The sequence below is a fragment of the Hesperophylax consimilis genome, chromosome 29 (genome assembly GCF_061612785.1).
Source record: "Hesperophylax consimilis isolate HC1 chromosome 29, BYU_Hcon_1.0, whole genome shotgun sequence".
NCBI lineage: Eukaryota > Metazoa > Arthropoda > Insecta > Trichoptera > Limnephilidae > Hesperophylax > Hesperophylax consimilis.
The window spans coordinates 8793002-8818947 of record NC_142864.1 but is presented as its reverse complement, the minus strand read 5'-3'; the positions used below and the strand labels follow the sequence as shown (position 1 = coordinate 8818947).

The following is a 25946-nucleotide window of genomic DNA, read 5'->3' as shown; positions in this document are numbered from 1 at the left end:
GTCTCTGGGTGGAAGCCGTGCCAGATTTCTAATCTGTTTTTGGTGGTCACTTTCCCCAATTACTGACTCTACAGGGACTAACTTGCCCAAAAGTGTGTTGAGAGTAGAGGCCACGTCCACAGTCTCAGCGTCCCTCCCATCAATCTTCCCAATTAGACTAGACAAAAACCGATCCGAACCCTTGACGGATTTTTCAATTGCGCTGTGGATTTCCCACGGGTTGGCGTTGCCCACATCTTTAACCCAATTATGCCAGGCAGCTCGTTTCGCAAGGAGAACCGCATGTTTGAAAGTTGCCCTGGATCTCCTGAGAGCGGCCTGGAGGGTAGCTGTCTCCTCCTCCGTACAGCATCCCCTCCTGGACAGTCCCAAGGCCCTATAGGCTCCTTTATAGGCCCCCTTTAGCGAAGTCAGCTCAGGTGACCACCACGGCGTTCTAATTTTCGTCTTTGGGTTTGATCTGCCCAGAGAAGAATTAGCCGCAGATACAACGGCTGAATTGAAAAAGTTCCCCAAATTGTCCGGATCATTAGCTGCTACGTGATGAAAATCCCTTAATGTATCTCGTAGCGCCTCCCCAAAGTTATCCCAATTCGCCCTTGAGGTGTTGAAATTCCAGGAGGATCTCGGAGTTTCAGTTTTCTTAACACCTATTGTAAATGTGATTAATCTATGATCCGAAACTATTGCGCATTCATGGACCCTCCATTTAGATATCCTGGCCGCAACTGATCCAGAGCAAAGAGTTAGATCAATGTTGCTCTCTCCTAGTGTGTTTGAAAAGGTAAAGAACGAACTCTGTTCGTTAATGATACAAAGGCCTTGCGCAGCAATCAGGTCTTCGACGGCGTCAGTCCGTGATCGTACTGAATGGGTTTTAGTATTGTCAAACCAAAGAGGAGAGCGAGCGTTAAAGTCCCCTCCGATAACTACGTTACGACCTTTAAGCGCGTTTAGGGCGCGCGTCAGACTCAGGATATGTGGTTCTACCGGGTTCCCCCATTTAAAATAGACTGAGATCAGATAGATCTCAGTATCAGCAAATTTAATACATACACAGGTTTGGTACTCATTAGACAGCCCAGCCAGAAGGAGGGGGCTGATCAATGATGTATTGACCAGAACACCCGCCCCTGGAGATGAGCCGACTTCGAGTACCGCTCCCGGAAATTCAATTGGAGTCTTACCTTCCCAGGTGTACTGCTCCTGAATAAGCAAAATGTCAATGTTGAGGTCAGACATGACCCGCTGCGCGTCCAGGGTGGCCAACCGGGATCGCTGCAAGTTAATCTGACCTAGGGAGAGTAAATTATGAGGAGCCATAATCGGTCATGCGGACTTGAGCATTAATGGCAGCCAGGTGAGCAGGACAATCCCTGTCCCCCGTAGGATGATTGGCAGGCTTCCTAAAGCGAGTGCAGGTAGCACAGACAGCGGGAAGTGCCTTCTTGGGGCAATCCTCATGAGTGTGCCCCACAGCGGCGCAGTGGCGACAAGTTTCATTTTCCTGAGAGCATGACTTGGAAATATGGCCATATTGCTGACATTTGAAACATCTGGTGGCACCAGTGTAGTCCCGAGTCCGACAGGCATTCCACCCAAGGAAGCACATTCCGCTGTCTAGTAAGACCTTACGGGCAGCTGGATGACATGTCACAACCATGTTCATGGTAGGAGTGTCGCGCTTGCCAAAAAGCGATACTCGCCGCATAGTCCGAAGGTGATCTTCCAAAGACAATGTGGTCTGGCCGGATAGATTATTGGAGAAGATCTCATTAAATAAATCCTGATCCGCGGATTGTTCGCCTTTTGGCACATTGTAAATAACTATTTTAGGAAGACGGCCCAAGGGATTGATCATCTTCAGGCCGTTTGCAGTAAGTTTCGCTTCAGCTTTTTTTATGTTCTCAAGATCCTTAGAGTCCTTGGCTTGAAAGGCCATTCCCGCTCCTTTAATTTTCCTAGATCGGACAATTTGGAACTCGTCCTTCTTGGGGTTAAGGATCTTCTCCAGGACTTTCTGAGTTTGTTCCGAGGTTTTGCCTTCTGGAGCCTCTGGATACACCAAGAAAGTAAGTGGCTTTTTTGGAATCGGTCGCTCAAAACCGTTGATGACTATTTTTTTTGACGCTGGCATGCCTGCCGCGGCATTTGCATAAGACAATGTCTCCTTGGCAATGGGATGCGTCGAATAGGCTGGGCGAGTTTTAATAGCCAGGTCCAATTTAGACGATAGAGCCGATTGCGCACTGAGCATTTCCTCTATGGTGGTGCTTCTCGTTGCAAGTGTATTAAGCTCGAGCATCAATCTTGTGATGTCTGACATCAAGTCGTCAAGGGTGGTGTTGAGCAGACTTTTGTCAGTTTTATTTAGCTTATTAGGGCCGTCCATGAGAATCAATCTGATTTTCTGGCACTTCTCCAGGGCTGGAATAGCCTTGAACTCCTGGTTCCCCGGAGAGTCGCTGTAGCGTACACGCTTCTTATTCTCAGCGTTGGGTGTAGTTGCTGGAGCGATGGAGGGCATTTCCTGAGAGGGGGGCACGGCAGTGGTGCAACGAGTTGTTTCCAGCTCCGAGACGGCCTCACTTTCCGAATCCACTGTATGAAGCTCCTTCTGTGGCCTGGTTTTGGTCCGCTTTATAGTCTTGAAGGGCCTAGCTGTGGGAGAGCCTGTGCTCAGAATCTGCTCTATCTGTTTTAGAATGTTTTCTCGGTCGTCGGAGCGTCTGACCGGATTTCCGGTGGAATCATCGGACTCGCCAGGCGAAACTGGACCGGAATCCATTTTTTCCGAAAAGTGGGGTAAATCAGAAATTTACCCCAAATTTCAAAATTTTCCCCAAAAATGGGGAAAAAAAGTCGGGAAAATTTTTGTTCAAAGTGCCCTTAAAAGTGAAAAAATATTAATTTTAGGGGTACAAAATATTTTTTTGGGACTTAGCAAAATTTAGTTGAAAAAGTAAAAATTTAGTAGCCCTCTCCGAAGGTGAAAATGAAATTTATTATTAATGTCCAAATGTCCGCTCTTTACTAATCCTCCACACCAAAATGATTATGGAAAATTAAAAAAAAAAGAAATGTCACTGTCACTTTTAAATAATTGCTCTTAACGATATAAAAAGAAAAAATATTGTCCAAAATTGGCAATGTTGTGAAGCAAGAGATGCGTCCTCTGAGAAGTTCTTTCATCACTTGCCAGGCACAATTCGTAGAATTTTTGAACACGTGGTGAACACTAAAACACGTATAATTTTTAAAGTATTTGGCACAGGAAAAAAACAGAACTGTCACTCGACGCGGAAAAAAATTCCGCGTCTGATGCAGTAGGTGACGTTAACGTTCACAAATAGATGCACTTAAACTAGTAGGGATTAAACTGCGACTTGAGGAACACCGCGAGCAAAAAACATTAAAATCACAGTGGATCGCACAAAAAGGTGTCAAATGCACTAAAATTTTCAGCAAAGATGCAGGATCAAACTTTGCACCCTGTATCGGCTATGGATACAGGGAGAAATAGTTGAGACCGCCTCGATGGCGATTTAAAAAAAAAAACAAAACACTTAATCACTATAAAAGTATAAAAAATTCACTAGCACAGAAAAAATATTGATACGGGCGGAAAGCCCGTAAAAAACTGCGCCTGGTGGCGCTTAAAAGGTTGTAGGATTATGGGATTTAACAGAAATATGGAAAGATAATTGCGGAGCAAAATTTGTGTGAGTTGTTACCTTGGAGGCAAGAACTGAACTGGGATTTTTATTTTTTGGGATAGGTAGTACAAAGCAGTAATAACTAATACACTCCGCATTTTGGTCTTCGACTGTACAGTAAGGCGGTCAGTACGATACTGAAACGAGCCACGCTGAGCCTCAGCGCTGACGAACTACGCGCTGATCTATGAGCGCTGACGGTGAGCGTGACACTAAAATCAGCCTTAGTAACCATGTATCGAAGAAATCAATGTTTTAAAATGTGCAATCAATGCATTAAACATTTAAGTTTTTTTGTTGTTGTTTCCTGGAAATTAAAAGCAAGTTCAAAAATTTTTTATATTTGAACGAGATAAAAATGTGAGGTGACAGCTTTTTTGCAAATTCCTTAAATAAAACGACTCTATTTATTTAATTTTGATTTTTCCGAAATTTTGCGATGTTTTGATCATGTTTCAAGTATATTTCAAATACAAAAATCTAATAGCTAATTTTTTTTTATGTTTTATCATCTTTTCTTTTTTTTGCAACAAACTGATATAATGATATTTTCTCTGGAATCTCCCGTGCTAAAAATTTATTTTATTTATGATTAAAATTTAGTAGTGTGGATAATAAGCCCAGTCAATCTAGACAAAAAATCAACCCTCTAGTTTCTATAATGGTATTCGTTTTTACGACATCTTCAAGATGAAGAAATATATAGAGCATTTAAAATACCTCGGAAAAACCCTAAATTCTATGAGAAATTATACAGATAGATAATCCCCAGCACTAGATAAGCAATGTATATATCTTACTTATCTTCCCATTTTTTTTTTTTTTTTTTTTTTTTTTTTTTTTTTTTTTTTTTTTTTTTTTTTTATTTCATATATATCCCGTTAAACTACAGTTAAGTAGTTTGTCAAACAGGATTTTTATTACAACTTTTTACAGATTACAACTTAGACCTTAATTTATACAATAACAATAAACTTACACATTAAATCGCCTAATACAAATTATTTCTACCTAGTAGCCACGTTTTCAGCAAATATCTGACTCTATTTGGAAATTCGCATTTCTTAATATTACCAGGTAGCATATTATATATTTTAGGCACATTATACTCAAGGGTTCGCTGTCCGTATTTATTATTATGTTTAGGTACAAGCATGCCTTCATTCTTTGTGAACCTAGTATTGTGCCCATGTTCAACTTTCCTCTTATACTCAGAGTCAGATATGTGCTGAATTAATATTTTATACCACAATAAGGCCTGCACCGGCAAAACTGTTAAATTTTGATACAAAAGTGAAATGTTTCGTCTTTGCGAAAAAATATTTTTTTTAACTAGTAATTTAACGATAGAATTTTGTATTGATTGTGCGTAATTTAAATTTGTTTTGCAAGAATGTCCCCAAGTGGTTATTCCATATCTTAAAGTTGATTCCGCGAGTGACATGTAAATAATTCTTAAGGTATTCACAGGAACGAAACACTTCAATTTGTATATTCTACCCACTATCGCCCGCAGCCGTTTACAAATTTTGTGTATTTGTATGTCCCATTTAAAGTAGCAATCAACAGTCACGCCCAAATAAACATATTCGTTTACTAGCTCAATGGTTTCGCATGAGCAGGGCTGCACAATATTTTGATGGATGCAGGTAAAGTTATGAGAAATTATTTCAGGCATGATGGAAACTTTTGCATGTGGAGATCTTATGTGCATGAGTTTAGTTTTTTTTGTATTTATAATTAATCCTACGTCATGAGACCATTTAATCAGAGATATAAAGTCTTCTTGCATATATTTCATCGCAGTATATAATTGTTCATCCGATATGACCAGTGCCGTGTCGTCAGCATATACAAAGTGTTTAACATGTGAGAATAGTTTACTCATTATTGATACAAATATTATATAGAGGGTGGGTCCCAAAATTGACCCCTGCGGGACACCGGCGTACATTTTTTTTTTCCCACTCAGTTTTTCAAATATTTTTACACAGATATGTCTATTAGATAGATAATTTTTAAATAAATTTAGTAGATTTCCTCTGATTCCTATTGCTTCTAGAATATTTAATAATTTTTGCGGATTAATTGTGTCAAACGCCTTGGAATTATCGATAAATAATACTAAAACATGCATTTTTTTATTTAATTCATTATTTACATAATTCGAGAAATCCTGTAATAATATTTCAGTACTCTTTTTCTTTTGAAAGCCATATTGATTTTTGTCTATAATGGAAAATTTCTGTAAGTATTTGTTTAATTTTAAAGAAATATATTTTTCAAAGATTTTTTCAAGTGCAGGCAAGATACTGATAGGTCGATAGTTTCCTATCTCTGAGTGTACTCCACCTTTGTAAATAGGTCTAATTATAGCACACTTTAGATCATCAGGTATTTCTGCTTGAGTAATAAGTCTATTTACTAAGTGCGTAATAATTGGGGCTAAAATATTTATATGTTTTTTTATGTCGTGCATTCTTATACTATCCATTGCAGCAGATTTTGAGTTTTTAATTTTTTTAACAATATTTGTTATCTCCGTGATAGTTGCTTTAGGTAGGTACATACTGTGAGGTAATTCTACTGTATCAATATTAGATGCTTTAAAATCACACTTGTGCAACATATGACATATAGTATCTGAAAAATAATTCACATATTGGTTAGTTACACTTTCCACTGTCTGATCTTTTATCACATATCGCGAGATGACTTCATCACAATTGCTTTTAGTTTTTCTTCCTAAAATTTTATTTATCTCATCCCACGTTTTTTTAGTATTATTGAAACATGTTTTAAATTTATCTTTAAAAAAATATGATTTTTGTTTAGTAATTAGTTTGTTAACATTATTTCGAAAGGCCTTGTATTCATTTTCGTAATTTTTATTGGTTGGTGAATTCTTCCACCTTCGAAATAGCAAATCTCTTTTTTTAATTTTCTCTAAAATATCAGTAGTTATCCAATTTTTGATCCTGTTTGGTCTTTTATTCGGTTTTTTCAGGAATGATACTGTGCATCTTTCGTATAGGTTAATAAAATTGTTTTTAATTTTTTGATATACTGTCTTGTTCATCAAGTAAGGAATTCCAATTTATTTTATGTATTTGGCTGTCTATACGTTTTTGGGACAAAACAATAATCTCCTTCGCAATGTTTAAAGGTTCCTTTTGCTCGTCATATTTAATATTAACTGCGACCATGTAATGATCTGCTATAGCAATCTCGCATACGCACGCTGATAACGCGTCCACTTGTTTATGCCCGTTATTGTACCTAACATAAATGTGATCGATGCATGAGCGTGTAACGCGTCCGTCTACAATTGCTTCTCTAGTCACGCCGTCTATACACTTGATTAAGTAATTGCTAGCTAGAATATTTTCATATGAGATTACAGCAGGATCTTGGTAATTCATCAAATTTAGATTAACATCCCCAAAGAACAAAACATTATCGAGAGGATCTATGAAACTTGTCAAAACAGATGTTATTTCCCCAATAAATGATTGTTTGCTAAGATTCGGCGGTCGATATATTGCTAAAATACTAATATTTTCTTTATTTGGAAGAGTAATTACACCAAATACATTTTCAAAATAAAACGATTCTAGTTGTTTTTGTTTGAATACAATATTATTCCGAACATATAGTAGAATGCCCCCACCTGACTTGTTAGTGCGGCAATAGTTATAGCATGTGTAGCCCGGTATCTCATATAAATCAATAAGGTCAGTTTGTATGGAAGTTTCGCATAGCATTAAAATGTCTACAAACTCCCAGCAACTATTTAAGTATACATGTAATACATCCCAATATTTACATATTGATCTAATATTAACTTGGATGCAAATTAAATCTCCTATCTCACTTTTACGTTTCATTTTTACCCATTGATTCAAATTGTTTGTTCTTATAAAGTCCACTTCACAGTCATCTTCTATATAATTATTTAAAGCCATAGTCGATGGTTGCCAAGTCCCTGGATAGTGCTGCTTGATAAGCTGGGCATTCCTTGTCTCCCGTCGGGTGGTCCGCGGCCTTACCGAACCTCGTGCATGTTGCACATACCGGCTTGGCTTCAGCGCTTGGGCACGATTCACGTCCGTGTCCTTCCTTGGCGCAGTGAGCGCATCTTGGTTTTTCCTTACAAAATTTGAATGAATGTCCAGTCATCTGGCAATTAGAGCACACAGTAAGCCCTATAAAATCTCGTACACGGCACACCGTCCAATCCACGAATACCCGTTCCTGTTCTACTAACAGATGACGTAGCTTAGCCGGAACCTCATACACTCGATGACAGGTTGAGCCAGATCGAGCGCCAGCCAAATGGCTGAGTCGGCAATTCGAAATCATCTCTCCAGTGTCCATTTGCTCCATGTTTGGAATTCCAGCTAAAGCGCTATTCAGGAAGCTCTCATCGGATAACTCTCTAGGTACATTGAAAAATATTACCTTGGGATGTCTTTTTGCTGGTAGTCGTGCGCTTAAAGTACTTGAATTCGTATTAGTGAGCGCAATTAATAATTTTTGTTGGTCTTCAACACTGGCAGTATGAATCGCTACTCCCTTATTTCGTATGTTTCTCATGCCGGTTACTCGGACACCTAAAGCTGAGGGCTTTAAAGTTTTTCTTACATTTTGTTTTGTTTCCTCGCTGTCTTTAATGCTATCCAGCTTAGGAAAAACGCATATAGTAGGCTTTGTAGGTCCTACTGCTTGTCCTGTACGAGTGATCGGCAATGGAGTCGCATCTTTAGTTTTTATTTTGGTGATGTCCGCAAATGACATGGTCGCCTCAGTAGCTTCAGCGACACGTCGCATCACAGGTCCTAGGTCCGCCTCTAGCTGCTGAATTTTCTCCGCGAGGTGACGGTTGCAGTCCTCAACCGAACGTTTTTCCGCCTGGGCCACTTTCAAACCAGCCTGGGCAGTAGTCAGATCAGCTCTCAGTTTTTCTCTGTCCAATGTAAGTTGTGATACAGCACCAATTACGTAGGTTACGTTTCTGGCAATTTTTAGTTGCTGCTCCTTGCTTACCTTACATTGCTTTTCAGCTAAAGTGTCCTGCAATTCCTCCAGCGCCATCTGGACATCGCTTAGAGCTTCTTTCCCAGATCTAAAGTATTCTTCAGAATTGTCCGAATCCTCGTCCGAAATATCACCTAGTTCTAGCCTGGGACTGCTGCAGCTGGTGCCCGGGATCTCGGCGGCGGCGGTTGTGGGAGAGTGCGGGGGGGCGCCGCCTCTCTTCTTCCTTCGGCGTACGTTATCGTCCGGTTGATCCATAGATGATGGAAGGTAATTCTGGAGTGGTCTTCTCTGCGTTATTGTTCACTTTGTAAACATATAACTATTATCCTCTACTAAGCACAAGTTAATAATATTATAAACTTCACTCGGTACAGCCGCGAAAACAAACGTCAACTGTCAAAAACTACCGCAAACATAAACGTCAAAATTAACACAAAAAAAGGAATCTAAAAGTATGCTGAATTGACCGTGCCAGATTTCACTCGATGGGAAATGTTTTTTAACGTCTGGGTGGTCTCTTATTTACTAGATTAGAACTGACTTAAGTACTAAAACACTAACTTAAAGACCGGGTCCTTTGGACCGGGCCGAACTGTCACTTTCAAAAACACTAAACCATATAATTACGTTGATTTTAAGTTTTAATATTATGAAACTGATAAATTGGCGGAAAGCCCTTGACTTTCTACGTCGATTGAGCACTTATTTTCTTAATGAAAAACGCTATTTTGAATTTTAGAGTTGAGAATTGCACGGAGCAAGTGTTATTGTGGCCGGTTTTCGGTTAGAAATTGATTATTATTGATTATAAATTAACTATTTTATGTCAGTTTCTATTTTACATTTCACCTGTTCACCTCAGCACCCTCTAGATTACCTGTGATAAATTTGGCACTTTTCATTGACAGTTTGGCAATTTTCACCATGTTTATGTAAGACCGTTTGTCTTTATTTAGTCTAAAAAACGAACGAGAGTGTAGGGCGGGCTGGAAGCCGATGCACTCTCTATTATCCTCTCAAAATCTCTCGCTAGAAACCTAACTGCTACCTATATACTAGAGCCATCTCTTGAAAAAGTCTTTAAACTCTGAGCTACTAACACTAAAGCCATTTGCACTATCACATATATAATCCGATGTCTACTGACAATGTGTTCCTGTTTGCAGAGAAAGTGTGACATGTACTGGCCGAAAGAGGGTACGGAATCGTACGGGGCCATCCAAGTGGTGATGTTGAAGGAAGATGTGATGGCCACCTACACCGTCAGGACTTTCCAGATCAAGAACACCAAGGTATCATACGCAAAAAATTTTGTATTCACCCATTTCTCTTTTCAAAATCAGCTTTTGATGTAGTCCTGAAAAACTCCTAAAGTTGGCATTTAACGGGGACATTTCAAATATCAAAAATACACGCTGAACGGCATTTCAATACAACGTTACATTTGATTTTCTGCAAAACATCGGGACCTTAGCAATTTCACTCGTTATTCTATGTGTTCAGACGAGTTGAGGAATCCTTAGTGTAATCAATCAATCCTAAATGATGGAATGAAAAAATGACGATGTACAAGTTTTCTAGATAATATTAGAATGTTGAATTTATGTGTGTTTGCCTTTTGTGATTTTACAGGTCAACCTCTCCCGCCCCGTGCTGCAGTACCACTACACGGTTTGGCCAGACCACGGCACCCCAGAACACCCCCTCGCCGTTCTGAGATTCCGGGAGGCTGCGAGGAGAGCTGCACCTCCGCAGGCTGGTGCTATCCTCGTGCATTGCAGGTACTGTACTCACACTCATTCTGCTCATCTTCTTCCACGTCATCATCCTCGGTCTGCCTCTGAATTGCTTCCACCAGGGTACTTATCTGGCATTCTGTACACATAACAACCCTTTGGAACCAATGGTAGTAATATATTTATTTCATTGTATATTTTTCAGTGCTGGTGTTGGCAGAACCGGTACCTACATAGTGCTGGACGCCATGCTAAATCACCTCAAACTCACGGGATCCTTGAACGTGTTTGGCTTCCTCTGCCACGTCCGGACCCAGCGAAACTTCCTCGTGCAGACCGAAGAACAATATGTCTTCATCCACGATGCTCTCCTCGAAGCCATCCAATCGGGAGACACGGAAGTTCCTGCTGAACACGCTAAAGAATACCTCAAAAGACTACTCGAACCATTCCCAGAAGGACATATATTGGACGGAGGTTCTTTAAGCAATAAATGCGGTCTTTATGGAGCGCCGTTATCAGATACAAAAGATCCGTTAAGAAATAGCGATATTAATGGGATTGTAGCGAATGAAACGGGACGGTTAAGAAACGTTTCCACAGGAGAAAGCGACTTCGCCATGTGGGAGAACGATAACACGGCACGCTACAAAGACGAGAGAACGCTCGACGAATGCAGAAATGAATTGGTCAGCGCATCTCTTCAGAATTCTATGTTTAATGACAGGATTCGCAAAGATTTGGAGTGCAACGGAAACAGGCACGTCGATGCTAATGTTGTACGTAAAGTATTCAAAGAGGAAAACGGGAACAATTGTGAAAAGAACGGCGATGATACGGTGATCGATTGCGAAGACGAATCAAAGTACTACACGCTCGATATCGAAAAGGTCGTCGTCAGCGACGTCAGTCCCGAGTTGATCATCGACGAGATGGATCAGAAAATGATTGACTTCGGCGATGGACCGTTAACGAAAAACCTCATCGTCAAAAATGATAAGTTACAAAACAATCTTGACGGAAAAATTGTCGATAACGTCTCGGTAAATTCGCTGAACTTGGTGAAATCTGATCATTCGACGAGCTTCGAAAAGCTCAACGGGACGTGCACGAAGACCAGCGAAGAGTCGAAAGCTAGCTCCATGTCCAACGAGGACGTGGATCTCCTATCGAATGAGCATAACGGCAGCGGTAAGATGGACGAAGTGAACGGGGCGGCGGCCTTTGGGAACGACAACAGCAACACGGTGACCAGCAGTATTAGTTCAGACACGAACAACCTCAACAATGTTGCCAACTTCCGGGACCGGCCCAACTTTTCGCCCGGCCTCGGCACCGGGAATCAAGAGGGTGCTGAGGTCTACAGGAGAGAAAGAAATGCCAGGTATGTTTTTATCTATGTGTTTCATTATTTTGTACATTTTTTTAAATAAGATGACACCTTTTTTTAAATTTTTCCAAATTGGTCCAAATAAAACTTTTTAACCTTCAACATGCCAAGATTCGAAACAAAACTTGTGTTACAAATAGGCGTCACTGATATACCCCATGTACGAGGCATATCCAGAAAGTAAGTGTACTGAATTTTTGTAGGTTAAAATTTTCTTTATTGAAACATAAAAATTACATGGTTACCGAAGTACATATGTAAGCTATTTTTCGACATAGTCGCCATTCCTCTCAATGCAGGTGGTGAAGCGGGGTATCAACTTTTTGATGCCTTCCTCGAAGTAGTTTCCCGCCAACCCCTTCGTCCACTTCTCCACCTCCCCCTTTACCTCCTCGTCTGTTGAAAACCCTTTTCCACCCATGTACAGCTTCAGGGAGGTAAAGAGATAAAAATCTGAAGGTGCTAGGTCAGGGGAATGCGCGGAGTGGTTTAGGATATCCCATTTAAACGAAGCAAGCAGTTCCTTCGTTGCGTAGGCCGTGTGTGGTCTGGCATTGTCGTGCAGCAGGCTGACTCCGTTTGTCAGCATGCCTCTCCTCTTGTTTTGAATCGCCTTCCGCATTTTTTTTAGGGTCTCACAGTATCTTGCAGAGTTGATGGTCTCCCCTTGAGGCAGATATTCAATCAAAATTATGCCTTGACTGTCCCAAAACACGGATGCCATAATTTTCTTGGCTGAAATTGTGGTTTTGAACTTTTTTGCAGAGGGTGAAGAGGTGAGAACCATTTTTAAACTCGCGATACCACTTGCACATACTCGTACGACTCATAGCTTTATCACCAAATTATAAACCTCAAACGGAGGTTTTCCCTTCCAAACGTGATAACGGATGACGCCGCGTATTTCGCACTTGGCGGGAGATCGTATTGACATTTTTCACGAAACGTGTTGTCGCGTCGACACTTCTCAGCATACTGACCTTTAACCGGTCTCGTTGGGGAAGAGTCAGGCTACATGTAAGTGTAGCCAACATGTCGAAAATAAAATTCATTCGGTCGTGAGAGCCTCAGTACACTTACTTTCTGGATACGCCTCATATTTTATAATGCACAGTGCAGTACACCTCAAGGTAGTCATAATTTCACTGGACTGCAAATGTAGCCAGCCGCACAAAAGGGGTTAAATTGATTTATATTTGTAGTATCAATGACACGTTGTGGAAGTTTGTCCAATTCTTCTATTTCTTTACTTACAAGGAAGTGCTTCCTAATATTGGGTGCAAAAGGCTTTTTTTTAATTTTGAGTGTCCACTGGTGGGAAAATGTATTTAAAAACAATCGAAAATCCACTTTACACAAATCCATAACACAATCCTTCTTCCAGGCCCAAGAATGAGGAAAACTACGAACTGCTTGGCAACAGCAGCCGCATGGGGGCTATGGGCGGCAATGCAGATTCCTGCTTCGCCGGCGGACACCGCTTCTCCTGCCAGCGGAGGGACACCTCAGGCAGAAAGGCCCGCAACCTGCTAGAGCACCAGTTCAAGGTAACAGACAGACTACATAGGTCGGTAATACCCAGTACCTAGTTGTATCTTCTCCTTTAATGCTTTTCTTTCATTTATTTTCCTTCTAATCGCCTCTGGTATATTACTTTAGTAAATAAAAATATATATTTTTATTTTATTTACAATTTGATGTTACGTATAAAACAACAGAAACTAATGCCATGATTAGTTTCTTACAGGCACTACCTAGTTAGAAACTAATGTTGACTGGGCTATGTATTCACGCCTGTATTGCAGCTTATCCTCGACATACATTGTATTTTACAGGCACTGGTTGCCTGGGCCATAATGAACTTGTAATTTTCTCTCAGTGAGGAAGGATTTGATCCATTCGAGAAGTCGTCCTCATATGCCTAGGAATTTAAGTTTAGCCAACACCCTATTGGTTGGAACAGTATCGAAGGCTTTCTCGAAGTCGAGATAAATTACGTCAGTGGGAATCCGTTTGTCCAGTAATCTATGTTAAGAATGAGATTGGTAATCGTGGATCTTTTTGGCACAAATCCATGTTTTTTGTTTGAGATTATGTCAAGTTTGATCAGGAATGAGCGTATCTTGTCCACTATTATTCTTTCCATGGTTTTGCAGATAATACTAGTCAAGCTTATAGGTCTGTAATTTGCTGGTTTGAGTTTATCAACTTTTTTGTAGATGGGTGTTATTATAGCTCTCTTCCAATCTTTAGGGAGTTTCCCATCTAAAAAGGATTGTTGCATAACCAGAGTTATGGGATGACTTAGAGTTGCTGCACACTTTTTGAGAACAATAGCAGGAATATTATCAGGGCCAGTAGCGCTATCTTCTCGCAACCCCTTCAAAATATTCTCAACTGCTGATGGAGTGAATTCTATTTCGCATAGTGAACTATCTACATACACATCTTGACTAATAGTTGGTATACTGGTGTCTGGTTCATTGACATAGGTTTTTTCAAATTGTGTTTTTTTTTTTTTTTTAAACATACAACAAACGATGTTGCACTCCCATGAGTTATCAAACTCATTAAGGGATCGCCAATTGGTAGTTTTGAAATAGAGGAGTAAAAAAATTAAAAAAAAGAGTTTTGTACAGAAAAATTAGACCCAACCCAACCCAATGTGCAGACACAATGTATGAAGAAAACATTTACAAAACATTTCACAGAAGCAACATACAGACACAACATATGAAGAATCACTTAACAGATATGTCACAAAATAAAATTGTCTTATAAGACTTTATGAATTATTATAATCACTCATTTGATTTATGTACTGTTGGTGTCAAAAAGTTAAAAAAGTATCCTCAATGATGGAATTGCATAAAAACAAAATCAGGAAAATACCTTAAAAAGTACGGGCTCAAAAATAAACAGACCTAATACAAGATGTTTTACATTCAAAATACATGAGAAGATTAAGAAAGCCCATCATCTCTGGATGTACAAAGTTTGGTATTTGGAGATAATTAGGACGGCTATCAGAACAGAGTTTGTACCTACTTATGACTCGTTTTCCAAATAACATTTGAAAAAATAGGATTTCAATATATCGTTTCGAGATTTGTTAGAGGCATAATTAGGCAACCTGTCTTAATTCTTCAGGCAATTTGTTATAGTTAGAATTTTTTTTTTTTGTGTTGCAAGGATGTTTGCTATGTCTTTCTCACTGGTAACTGTTCGTTAGAGAAGTTATATAGTATGGTCGGAGTAGACACTTTCGAGGCAATCTGTTTCCTTATATAACTGTAAAATGGTTTCTGTCCGCTGTCAATCAATTTTTGCTCAAAGTTTTTTCTGGTATTTCTTAGTTGCGACAAAAGGTAGTTATTTTTCAGTTTATATTTTCTCTAATACTCATTTTCAATCTCATTTAAATTCCCCATATGTTTTCTGGATAATCTATAACCATTACATGTCAGGATGCAAGCAAATATCCCTTTTATATATCTGAATCCTAATGAATTTTCTTTGTTTTCTAGTTGGTGACTAGCTTTGAGCCGAGCAAGTATCACACTGTGAGCGCGTGCAAGCTGGTCAACCAGGTCAAGAACCGACGCTCGGCTGTCCTGCCCGTGGAGAGTGGACGGGTCCATCTCATACCTAAACCCGGAGTTGAAGGTAATAAGTGCTGTTCTAAAATTATAATATTTACGGGATTTTTATGAATTTCAATTGCCTCTGTAATTAGTCGTGCTCTATATGTTTTGGGTCTCCCCAGGACTTCAGAAACAAATCCAAAGAAATGTTCGGTTTCAATTAAATGTTCGGCAATTGCCGATTAGTCAGGGTGACCGAGTTTACACGCTCTGAAGTGTTCAGATATCAGATATAGATTGGTAGACCGAGTTTATAGTTAATATATCTTAGAAATTTATGCTGAATTTTTTTAATGGAATCGGGGTGGATTTTAAAGTGAGGGGACCAGGGGGCCTACTCTGTATCTTTCGAAACTTTCCTGCCGCCAATTAAGCCACGTCACAAACCCGTATTAACCCTTCCCTTACGGTGTTAAAAAATCCACATCCTCCGGTGCTGTACACTCGGAAAATATTTATATATTATAATTACTTAATGCAATACTTAAATGTATTGCGGAGGAATACCAAATACCAAAAAATTTGAACCCTGTGTTTAGTATATATATATAAATGTGGTTATCTTGGTGTACAAATAAAAATCTATCCAACTCTGATACAGCGTTTATTGATAAATCAAAAATCGATTTTACAGTCGCAATATTTTCGCGTTTACTATTTACAATACTATAGAATGCGGGCGAAACTATGTCAAGTTCCTTAGCGCGATTGTACGTGGCCGGCGGTTTGGAGACTGAATACTGAACGCTCGCTGCGTCGGGCTTATTTATACGATACAGCCGGCGGCGGCAGTAGGTAGGTGGAATTGTAACTAAATCGGAGACACTCGCTCAGTCTGGGCCTTTCGGGAACTTTCGGCAGCGCAGCGATTATGCATAGGCGATAGGCTCGAGCCTTCTGGCGAGTTGTCGTAATGTGCCAAACCGACTGCGACGTATTGTAGTAGGTAGGCCGCGTTGTTTACGATTTGAGCTGTCAGTAGTAACTCGAAAGTAGGTACTCGTAGAAAGGTAGGTTGTGTAATTTACGTTTTGGTTCTCGGTATTAATTTGCAAGTAGGTAGGCAAGTAGGTCGAGCTGCTTATTATTAATGAGACAATTCTGAATGTTCTCTTGTCGCCACATATATATACAGAGATATTTTATTAATTACAGACAATGTTCACTCGTTGACAGTGCCGGCAAGGAAAGGTCGAACCACGAACTTACTGGTTTGTTAACCCGAAAGATACAGAGTAGACCCCCTGATAGAAGAATTATATTCGATTTGACTTTGAATTAAAGAAGAATATAAGATTTAATGTTGAAATATTGTTAAGTCTCTACCATTAGAGAATGAAACCAAGCATTCTTAATCCTTTATTAAGAAAATTAAATTGTGAATATAAAATATTTCCAAGATCATCGATTTTATTGACAGTTGAGGGAAACATTGTTAATTTTGTGTATCTCAACTATTGTGTGTAGTTAGCCTGACTTAAACATGAACATTTGTCAAATTCTGTTATTTGTGCATTCTAGGAAGCGACTACATCAATGCTACCTGGTTGCAAGGGCACAGATCCTTGAGGGAATACGTAGTCACGCAGCATCCCCTCCCGCAGACCGTGGAGGACCTGTACCGCCTGCTCTGGGACCATTCCTGTCAGATTCTTGTGCTGCTCACCGACACGGAAGACCAGGTACATACTGTCACTGAACGACGTCTGACAGTCCAACATCTGGACTTGAACATATGTACCTACACCTACTAACTACCAAGCATCTTGTTTTTCTCGTGGTACCAGGTGGCGTACCCGTACCAAGAGTCATACGACCATTCATATACTGGGGAGCTGGAAGTCATATCGGGGGGGATACCGTGGCGTGGGAGACGTATATTGAGTCGACTCTTTGATTCGTATGAAAATATTGAGCCAGCACCGTGACTCCCGCTCTTAATAAAATGAGCTATAACACACTGCGTTATGTCTTTGCTTTCCACTCCAAACAGCTGCATGTGTGAGGGTAACAGTGTCCTGTTAACAGCCCTACTAGCTCTTTCAATGAGAATGCAGCACTACGTTATGAATCATTTGTGACCCACCCAAAGACTCTTTGGCTCTCGAAAGGTGGGATTTATCCTCCTCCACAAATAATCTCCACAGGCTCCAGTCTCACACTCAGGAATTAGAAACTCGAATCCCCTTAGAATGAAGACAGTCAAATAACTGGGTGATGAAATAAAATCCTTAGTGATCAATTGATTGCACTAACTATTCGATGTAGACAAAAATATGAAATCGTTGCCGTTGGAATACAGTTTGTTTAGCAATTTTTTACAAATTTTCTTTCTCTTTTATTTGCAGGAATGTCAAACATTCTGGCCAACAGAGGAAAACCCCGAGATCAATGCATACACTTACTGCATAAGATTTGTTTCCCAGGAGAAGCACTTCGCCAGGAGAAAACCGTACGATCCCAAGAGCAAACCTAGTCCGCAGAAATCTGATGCAGCCCTCAAACAACCGTCTCCAATCCAAAGTCCCAACTCTGTCAATTCTTGTTCCATTAAAGGCTTTCCTCTCAAATTGAGCAGAAACTCTCAAAGGAGTAATCCCGTATCACCAAACGAAGATCAAATCAAACCGGATCCTTGCTCCATCAAAAGCCCCATCATTATGGATGATAAGCACGATACCAGCTATTACAGACGACAATCCTCAACCGATCACCAAGACGAAGAAAGACTGATACCAAAATCAGACGAACCTCCGAGCTTGGAGTGCACGGAAGAAACAGACGAATTGAGAAAATTAAACAACGAACCGAAAACAGACGGTTACGCGTTCGATCGGGCCGAATTAAGAATAGAAGCGATCTCGTCCAACGATAATTCGGAAGTATCCGAAAAAACTAGTCCTAACAAACATCTCTCAAATGGAGACCCGTTCAGTCCAAAGGACGACTCGAAGAAATCGCAAACGAAAAGCCCTTCGAAGATTTCATTAAAGAGTCTAAGAATCAGCAGCCCGGTTTTGAAATCGCCCACGAAGTTCAAATTCGACTTTGGGGCGAGGATCTCAATCAATTCAAAACCGGACTCCTCAGAACACGGGCGTAAATCGCCGATAAGTGTACCAAAAGAGATTCCCGCTTTCGAACACAAGTTCGAGAACGTGACGTTCAGAGATTTGAGTCAATTAAATTGTGAAGACATGGGGAAAGACTGTATTATTACGACAACACATTTATCCATGAATTCGTTGCAAGACGATTACGAATTAAAGGTTAAGTTGATTGAATGTCCAAAGTGGCTGGCCGATTTAGATTATGACGAGAATTCCGACACTGATGAAGAGTCAGATGATGACGAGTTTGAGATGGAGACGAAAGCGTTGGATTATGTTATTGGGCAGAGATTGAAAGCGTATAAAGGAGTGTTTGGTTTGCCAGAATTCGTGACGCGGTGTCAGGAAGATATGAAAAACAGTCCTGTCGTAGTCGTTGACAAGTAAGTAAAAGACTGCAACATCAGTTGCTTTCTTTATTTACACTCGAAGCTAATTCATTTATTTGCATTGATTGCGACGAGTTGTTTTTATTCTGGCCCTGTGCTTGAATTAGTCAAAAAAATTGTTGTCCGCGTGCAGTTTTGACTACCTACTCGCTGTTTTAAAGTTATAGCGTGTTTAATATAGGTGATACCGGTTTCCGTGTTTACATATCGGAGTTTTCCAAGCCTACACTGTCCAAGGTTTGCAGCGAATCTGTTAACGTAGATTTCAATGGTGACCGGATAAATCATCAAAATGATATTTCATCACATCTTTAAAAAGTTAGATAAAGTCATGGAAAATGATGAAACAAAAACTTTATTAACTGGTTTAAGTAGGTTAGGTTTAATTTATTTTTTTTCATCGTTTCTATTGACTTTATATCACTTTTTAAAAGTATGTTGAATTGTCACTGTGTTGAGTTATCATGGAACCGATTACAATATGTTCATGTGGTTTCGTAGGAATACAAAAAATACCATATAAAATTACACATGTTATGGAGATTTTGGGTCTCTTGTTGGCAATGGAAACTTTAACAGGTTTTCATTCTGATATACTTTCTAATGGCCATGTAAAGAATCAGAATAATAGAAGAGTATGTATGAATGTGAATGAGGCAAGGAGTGTGTACTGAGACCGAGTTGTTTGGCGATCCGTCCTCTTATGTACTTTTTATTATAATAGATTGATTAACATGTCGTATATCAGAATGTAAGCATTGAACATTTCCAACTGCCTTTTTGCTTATGGCTGTACTTCCCTCGGTGAGTTTTATCCGTATTAGTTGGCTGGTTGTTTGTTCGGTCACATTATTAACCACTCGGTACATTAGAACGTCAAAAGACGTAAATATGATAATAGCGGTCAAGACATTAGTACGTCTTTTCACGTAAACGCGCGAGATTTTACAAAAATCGATTTATTTCCATCACTAGTATACGGATTGCCATGATTTAAAAAACAGAGTATCGATAATGAATAACGCTACGCGTCTGTCTTCAAGAATATCTATGGAATTTAGAGGTGCATTATCTAAGTCGATTGAATCTGTCATCTTGTTCGTTCATAATTTATTGCGTTTCTAAATAATTTATTAAAAATATTTTAGTTTGGACGGTTAATATTTTGAGGTGACTAATAGTTTTTAATTATATTTCTTCAATATATAAAGTGTTATTTCTTTATGATACTCAGAAAAAAGTACATTTTTCACGGCTTTGAAATAATGGTCAGCGATTTTTACATATTTTTGACGTTTTCAGAAAATGTATATTTAGAAACGCAAATATTTACGTATAACAAAACAATACGATAGTGAATTTCATAATCTTTCCAAAACATTTTTTAGAATGAGGCTACGTTTCCCAAAACGTGAGTTATGAAGCTTTTAACAAAACTCGTGAATAACACAAAAAATTTTACGTTTTGACAGTTCGCAAAGGAACACAAAGTAAATAAAAGTCTTTTTCTGAGAGGTTAAGGTTGTGTTACTTGCATTGTTCCAGGCTCGGCGGGGCAAGGGCGACAGCTCTCTGCACGCTTAGCAGCGCGCTGAGGAGGAACTCAAGAGACGTGTATTCGCTGGCCAAGCTGCACCACGGGCGGCGGCCCGGCGTGTGGAGGCGGCCGGCTGACATCCGCGCGCTCTACGAGGCCATCGCCTCCTACCAGCACGAGGAGGGACTGCTCTAAAGGTAACTATATATACAGACGCCGTCAGTCTATATAGTTGTATATACAGACATCATCGGTGCTTCGTCACTTTTCCTTTAAATTATCTCATTTACAAAGGTAAAAAAAAAAAGTTTTAATTCACTGAGCGTAGCAAAGTCCTGTTTTAACTCAACCATTTTGCATTTTGTCTGTCTGTAAATTTGTTTGTTCATTCCTTTTCTGTTTTTGAAAATCTGCTGCATCTACTTTATTATTAAAGCAAGCCTTACTTTGACTATGGTTCAGTAAAAAAAATTTTTTCAATTGTTAAATCGTCATGTTTATTTGGACATTGTGATTCGCATTTTTTTCGATACTGTAATGTTTTTCTAGTGTATTTTATAACCTGGTAGATACTCTCAGTATCCCCCTGGTGAAAGACCAGCATTCAGAATCGTAAGGATGCTTGAAATAGATGGTTTTAGTTTGGTGACCAAATCTGAATAGCCAGGTACTTCTTAATAGGGTATTTTCACTGTTTTTTTTTTTCTTTAAAAAAATTACGACAATGAAGGTATTCTTATTTTGCCAAATAAATTTTCTGTAACGATTTTAAATGTGCCATTTTCGATTTGCTGCCAAATCAACATGTTTGTTTTTATTAAGTAATTCGGGGACGTTGACGTCTCGCCGGGTTACGTTAGTGACAGCTATCGTACCAGGCATTGGCGTTTTCTACACCATAATGACGTTGTAGCCAGTTGGAACAGTTTATGATCATTTTTTAATACAATAATTATCAATGAAAATATTGACATTACATATTTTTAGTGCAATAATCAGAAAAATAAATTTTAAATCTTCAACACATTTTTAACGTTATTCATAAGTTTGTGAAAATACCCCGTTGGGGATGCCATAGTCTCATTGGAATTGGAGTAAGGACCATTTGCGACTCTTCAAGACATACCCTGGCTTCGATCCTCACTTGCGACCGTTATCCTTTTATTTTCTGTGTCTTGTTCTGTTTCATGTTTCGTATAGATTTATTGGTATTATCTTCTTCTTGAGCAGGCAGCATTCCGCTGATGCACTCATATCTGATTTCCCAATAAGTTTAATAATAATTGAGTTTTTTTAAACATAAAATAAGTTTATCTTTTCTTCTCCAAATAAGAATCCTATCTATGGTGTAAGGTACCTAGTTTGTTCCATGCATCCACTACTCTATTTTCCAATATATGATGTGGGGAAGTTTGTTCCATGCATCCACTACTCTATTTTCCAATCTATGATGTGGGGAAGTTTGTTCCATGCATCCACTACTCTATTTTCCAATCTACGGTGTGGGGAAGTTTGTTCCATGCATCCACTACTCTATTTTCCAATCTATGATGTGGGGAAGTTTGTTCCATGCATCCACTACTCTATTTTCCAATCTACGGTGTGGGGAAGTTTGTTCCATGCATCCACTACTCTATTTTCCAATCTATGATGTGGGGAAGTTTGTTCCATGCATCCACTACTCTATTTTCCAATCTATGATGTGGGGAAGTTTGTTCCATGCATCCACTACTCTATTTTCCAATCTACGGTGTGGGGAAGTTTGTTCCATGCATCCACTACTCTATTTTCCAATCTATGATGTGGGGAAGTTTGTTCCATGCATCCACTACTCTATTTTTCAATCTATGATGTGGGGAAGTTTGTTCCATGCATCCACTACTCTATTTTTCAATCTATGATGTGGGGAAGTTTGTTCCATGCATCCATTACTCTATTTTTCAATCTATGATGTGGGGAAGTTTGTTCCATGCATCCACTACTCTATTTTTTAATCTATGATGTGGGGAAGTTTGTTCCATGCATCCACTACTCTATTTTTCAATCTATGATGTGGGGAAGTTTGTTCCATGCATCCACTACTCTATTTTCCAATATATGATGTGGGGAAGTTTGTTCCATGCATCCACTACTCTATTTTCCAATCTATGATGTGGGGAAGTTTGTTCCATGCATCCACTACTCTATTTTCCAATCTACGGTGTGGGGAAGTTTGTTCCATGCATCCACTACTCTATTTTCCAATCTATGATGTGGGGAAGTTTGTTCCATGCATCCACTACTCTATTTTTCAATCTATGATGTGGGGAAGTTTGTTCCATGCATCCACTACTCTATTTTTCAATCTATGATGTGGGGAAGTTTGTTCCATGCATCCACTACTCTATTTTCCAATCTACGGTGTGGGGAAGTTTGTTCCATGCATCCACTACTCTATTTTCCAATCTATGATGTGGGGAAGTTTGTTCCATGCATCCACTACTCTATTTTTTAATCTATGATGTGGGGAAGTTTGTTCCATGCATCCACTACTCTATTTTTCAATCTATGATGTGGGGAAGTTTGTTCCATGCATCCACTACTCTATTTTCCAATATATGATGTGGGGAAGTTTGTTCCATGCATCCACTACTCTATTTTCCAATCTATGATGTGGGGAAGTTTGTTCCATGCATCCACTACTCTATTTTCCAATCTACGGTGTGGGGAAGTTTGTTCCATGCATCCACTACTCTATTTTCCAATCTATGATGTGGGGAAGTTTGTTCCATGCATCCACTACTCTATTTTCCAATCTACGGTGTGGGGAAGTTTGTTCCATGCATCCACTACTCTATTTTCCAATCTATGATGTGGGGAAGTTTGTTCCATGCATCCACTACTCTATTTTTCAATCTATGATGTGGGGAAGTTTGTTCCATGCATCCACTACTCTATTTTTCAATCTATGATGTGGGGAAGTTTGTTCCATGCATCCATTACTCTATTTTTCAATCTATGATGTGGGGAAGTTTGTTCCATGCATCCACTACTCTATTTTTTAATCTATGATGTGGGGAAGTTTGTTCCATGCATCCATTACTCTATTTTTCAATCTATGATGTGGGGAAGTTTGTTCCATGCATCCACTACTCTATTTTTTAATCTATGATGTGGGGAAGTTTGTTCCATGCATCCACTACTCTATTTTTCAATCTATGATGTGGGGAAGTTTGTTCCATGCATCCACTACTCTATTTTTCATTCTATGATGTGGGGAAGTTTGTTCCATGCATCCACTACTCTATTTTCAATGCAAAAGGGGTTTTATTCATTTTTTTGAGTGACCCATTGATTTATATTTTTGTTGGTGGTTTCTTGGATGCCATGGCAACTATAATTGCCAGATAAAGTTTTGAAAATCTCAATCAACCACCCCTTTCTCTTCTTTCTTTTAACGCTGGTAATCTTAGTTATTTTAGTATATCTTCATATTGCCGCGTATAACATTCAAAAGTTATTCCAATAAATTTTAATATTTTTTATGTATTTTTCAGATTGCGTATAGCCGTTATTTTGTCTATACAACCACGCACAGTTTGCTGCCGAAAATACATAAAACAAAACCAAACCTCATGGCAGCCGATGTTATTAAACTAAATAAATACAACAAAACTTTTTTATACAATTTTTACCTATTGTAATTTACACTACTTTGGTATTGAAACCTAACTACAGGTATTTCTAAATAATATATTATTCATTCACCATTGCCATTGATATAGATTTGTTAGACAGCCATCGCAAAACTGACCCAATCATAAAATAATAGATTTCATGTATTTTATTATATAGTATGATAGCTTTGTTAGGCCAACTACTGGAACTACCTCCGCTGAGTGAAATTACGGTGCCAGTCACTGGAGATTAAAAATCTTTGGTGAACGCAGTGTTTCCACTTTAGCGCTGTCAAATTATTTTTTCTGACTATTGTTGCCATAGGATAAAGAAGAACAATAGAAATGCCTTCCATATAGATTTGAATGGAAAACAATGTTGCCATAGTATATTTTGGTTCTAGCCCATTTAGCAAGCGCTATGTCTCTCTTACACTTGCCTGACTTGTATATCGCCATCGCATTTTGTTCTTCTTTATTCTATGTTTGTTGCATACAACTATTTTGATGTCAAATTATTACATTTTGACGCAACAGTGTATTCATTATTGCAATAACTTGACATCATTCATTGTTAGTGACTTTTTCCAGACTAAAGAGCTAAGATTGGAGAAAATGTTTTTATTTTAAAGTGTTAAATTTGATAGTACACATTTCTTGAAATTGCTTTGGTTATGTTTTGAGACTAGATTTGGATGGTCAGGTGATTCCCAAACCTTCCGTTCTCACTTCGAATGCAATAGTCCCACTGGCTTTGGGCAATTGGTACTATTGTGCACAGTGGTGACTAGCGCTAAGGAGCATTAAAGCTACACTGTGTAAATTTCGGTCAATCTATAAATAATAATCATCAAACAGTAATAATACCACAAAAAATCTAAAATGATAGTATAAATTCGAACTTTCGCTTTTTATATCACGTGCGAACAGATTCCATATCGCTCACTGAGAAATGTCGCCTGAGAACATTAAATATCTATATACGCAGGCCGTAAATGTTAACCATTGTATTGAAATTTCTCCGTAACATGAGCGGCGCACATCAATGCCTCGGAAATACCCAAACACACCGCACATTTATTTGTCTCGCCGAGATGGCACCACTTTAGCTCACAGTTCATATACTGATAATTCCAGCAGGTCTGTGCAAGCTTCTATATAGCTAGAATTCTTTACCTGGCGTAGGACGTAAGACTGAAAATACTTTTAACATCACCCATTTTTATGAGAACTTTCCGCCACTCTGCGGTAATCACATACTGAGACTATCGGTAGTGAAAAGCTGTAGGAAATGTGAAGGTGTTGAAAAAACCCCTATATACAAAAAAGGTGCTATTTTATTTGCGTCTTCATCAATCTTAGCCCTCTAGCATGAAATAGTTACAGCTAGCAATACATATAAATTTAGAGAAAAACAATGATGGGCTCATTTCCGCTGGTTAGGCCAACCTTGTATTATGTTTGCGAGCACCATTTGGGTCGTCTTTAGTTCTGTGGGGGCAGTTCTATAATCTAAATCAATGTTTACTGCTCATCCAATACAACTTCCAAATCTTAATCCGTAATTATTATTATTAATTCATTAATAACTGAATGTTTTATAATACTTGTAAGTATAATTATTATTCTAATCATAAGCGCCTGTGTGAAATTTAGATCTTTTTATAAAATACTATTATACATGTGTTAGAATTATAATTACCGTGTACGCATATTATTGTACAATGT

At 38.9% G+C, this 25946-nt stretch overlaps 1 protein-coding gene across 1 annotated transcript in view; it reads left to right on the top strand.

The window, feature by feature from the left end:
• Positions 1-25527, top strand: part of LOC149409853 (uncharacterized) — a 79425-nt gene extending 53898 nt beyond the window's left edge. The window contains exons 11-19 of the mRNA XM_089649090.1: positions 9923-10048; positions 10389-10537; positions 10698-11876; positions 13267-13429; positions 15410-15548; positions 17048-17208; positions 17875-19019; positions 20571-20759; positions 24099-25527. Coding sequence (XP_089505216.1) covers positions 9923-10048; positions 10389-10537; positions 10698-11876; positions 13267-13429; positions 15410-15548; positions 17048-17208; positions 17875-19019; positions 20571-20757 — 3249 coding nt within the window. The 3' untranslated portion in view covers positions 20758-20759; positions 24099-25527. The remainder of the gene's footprint in view (positions 1-9922; positions 10049-10388; positions 10538-10697; positions 11877-13266; positions 13430-15409; positions 15549-17047; positions 17209-17874; positions 19020-20570; positions 20760-24098) is intronic.
• Positions 25528-25946: the final 419 nt, after the last annotated feature.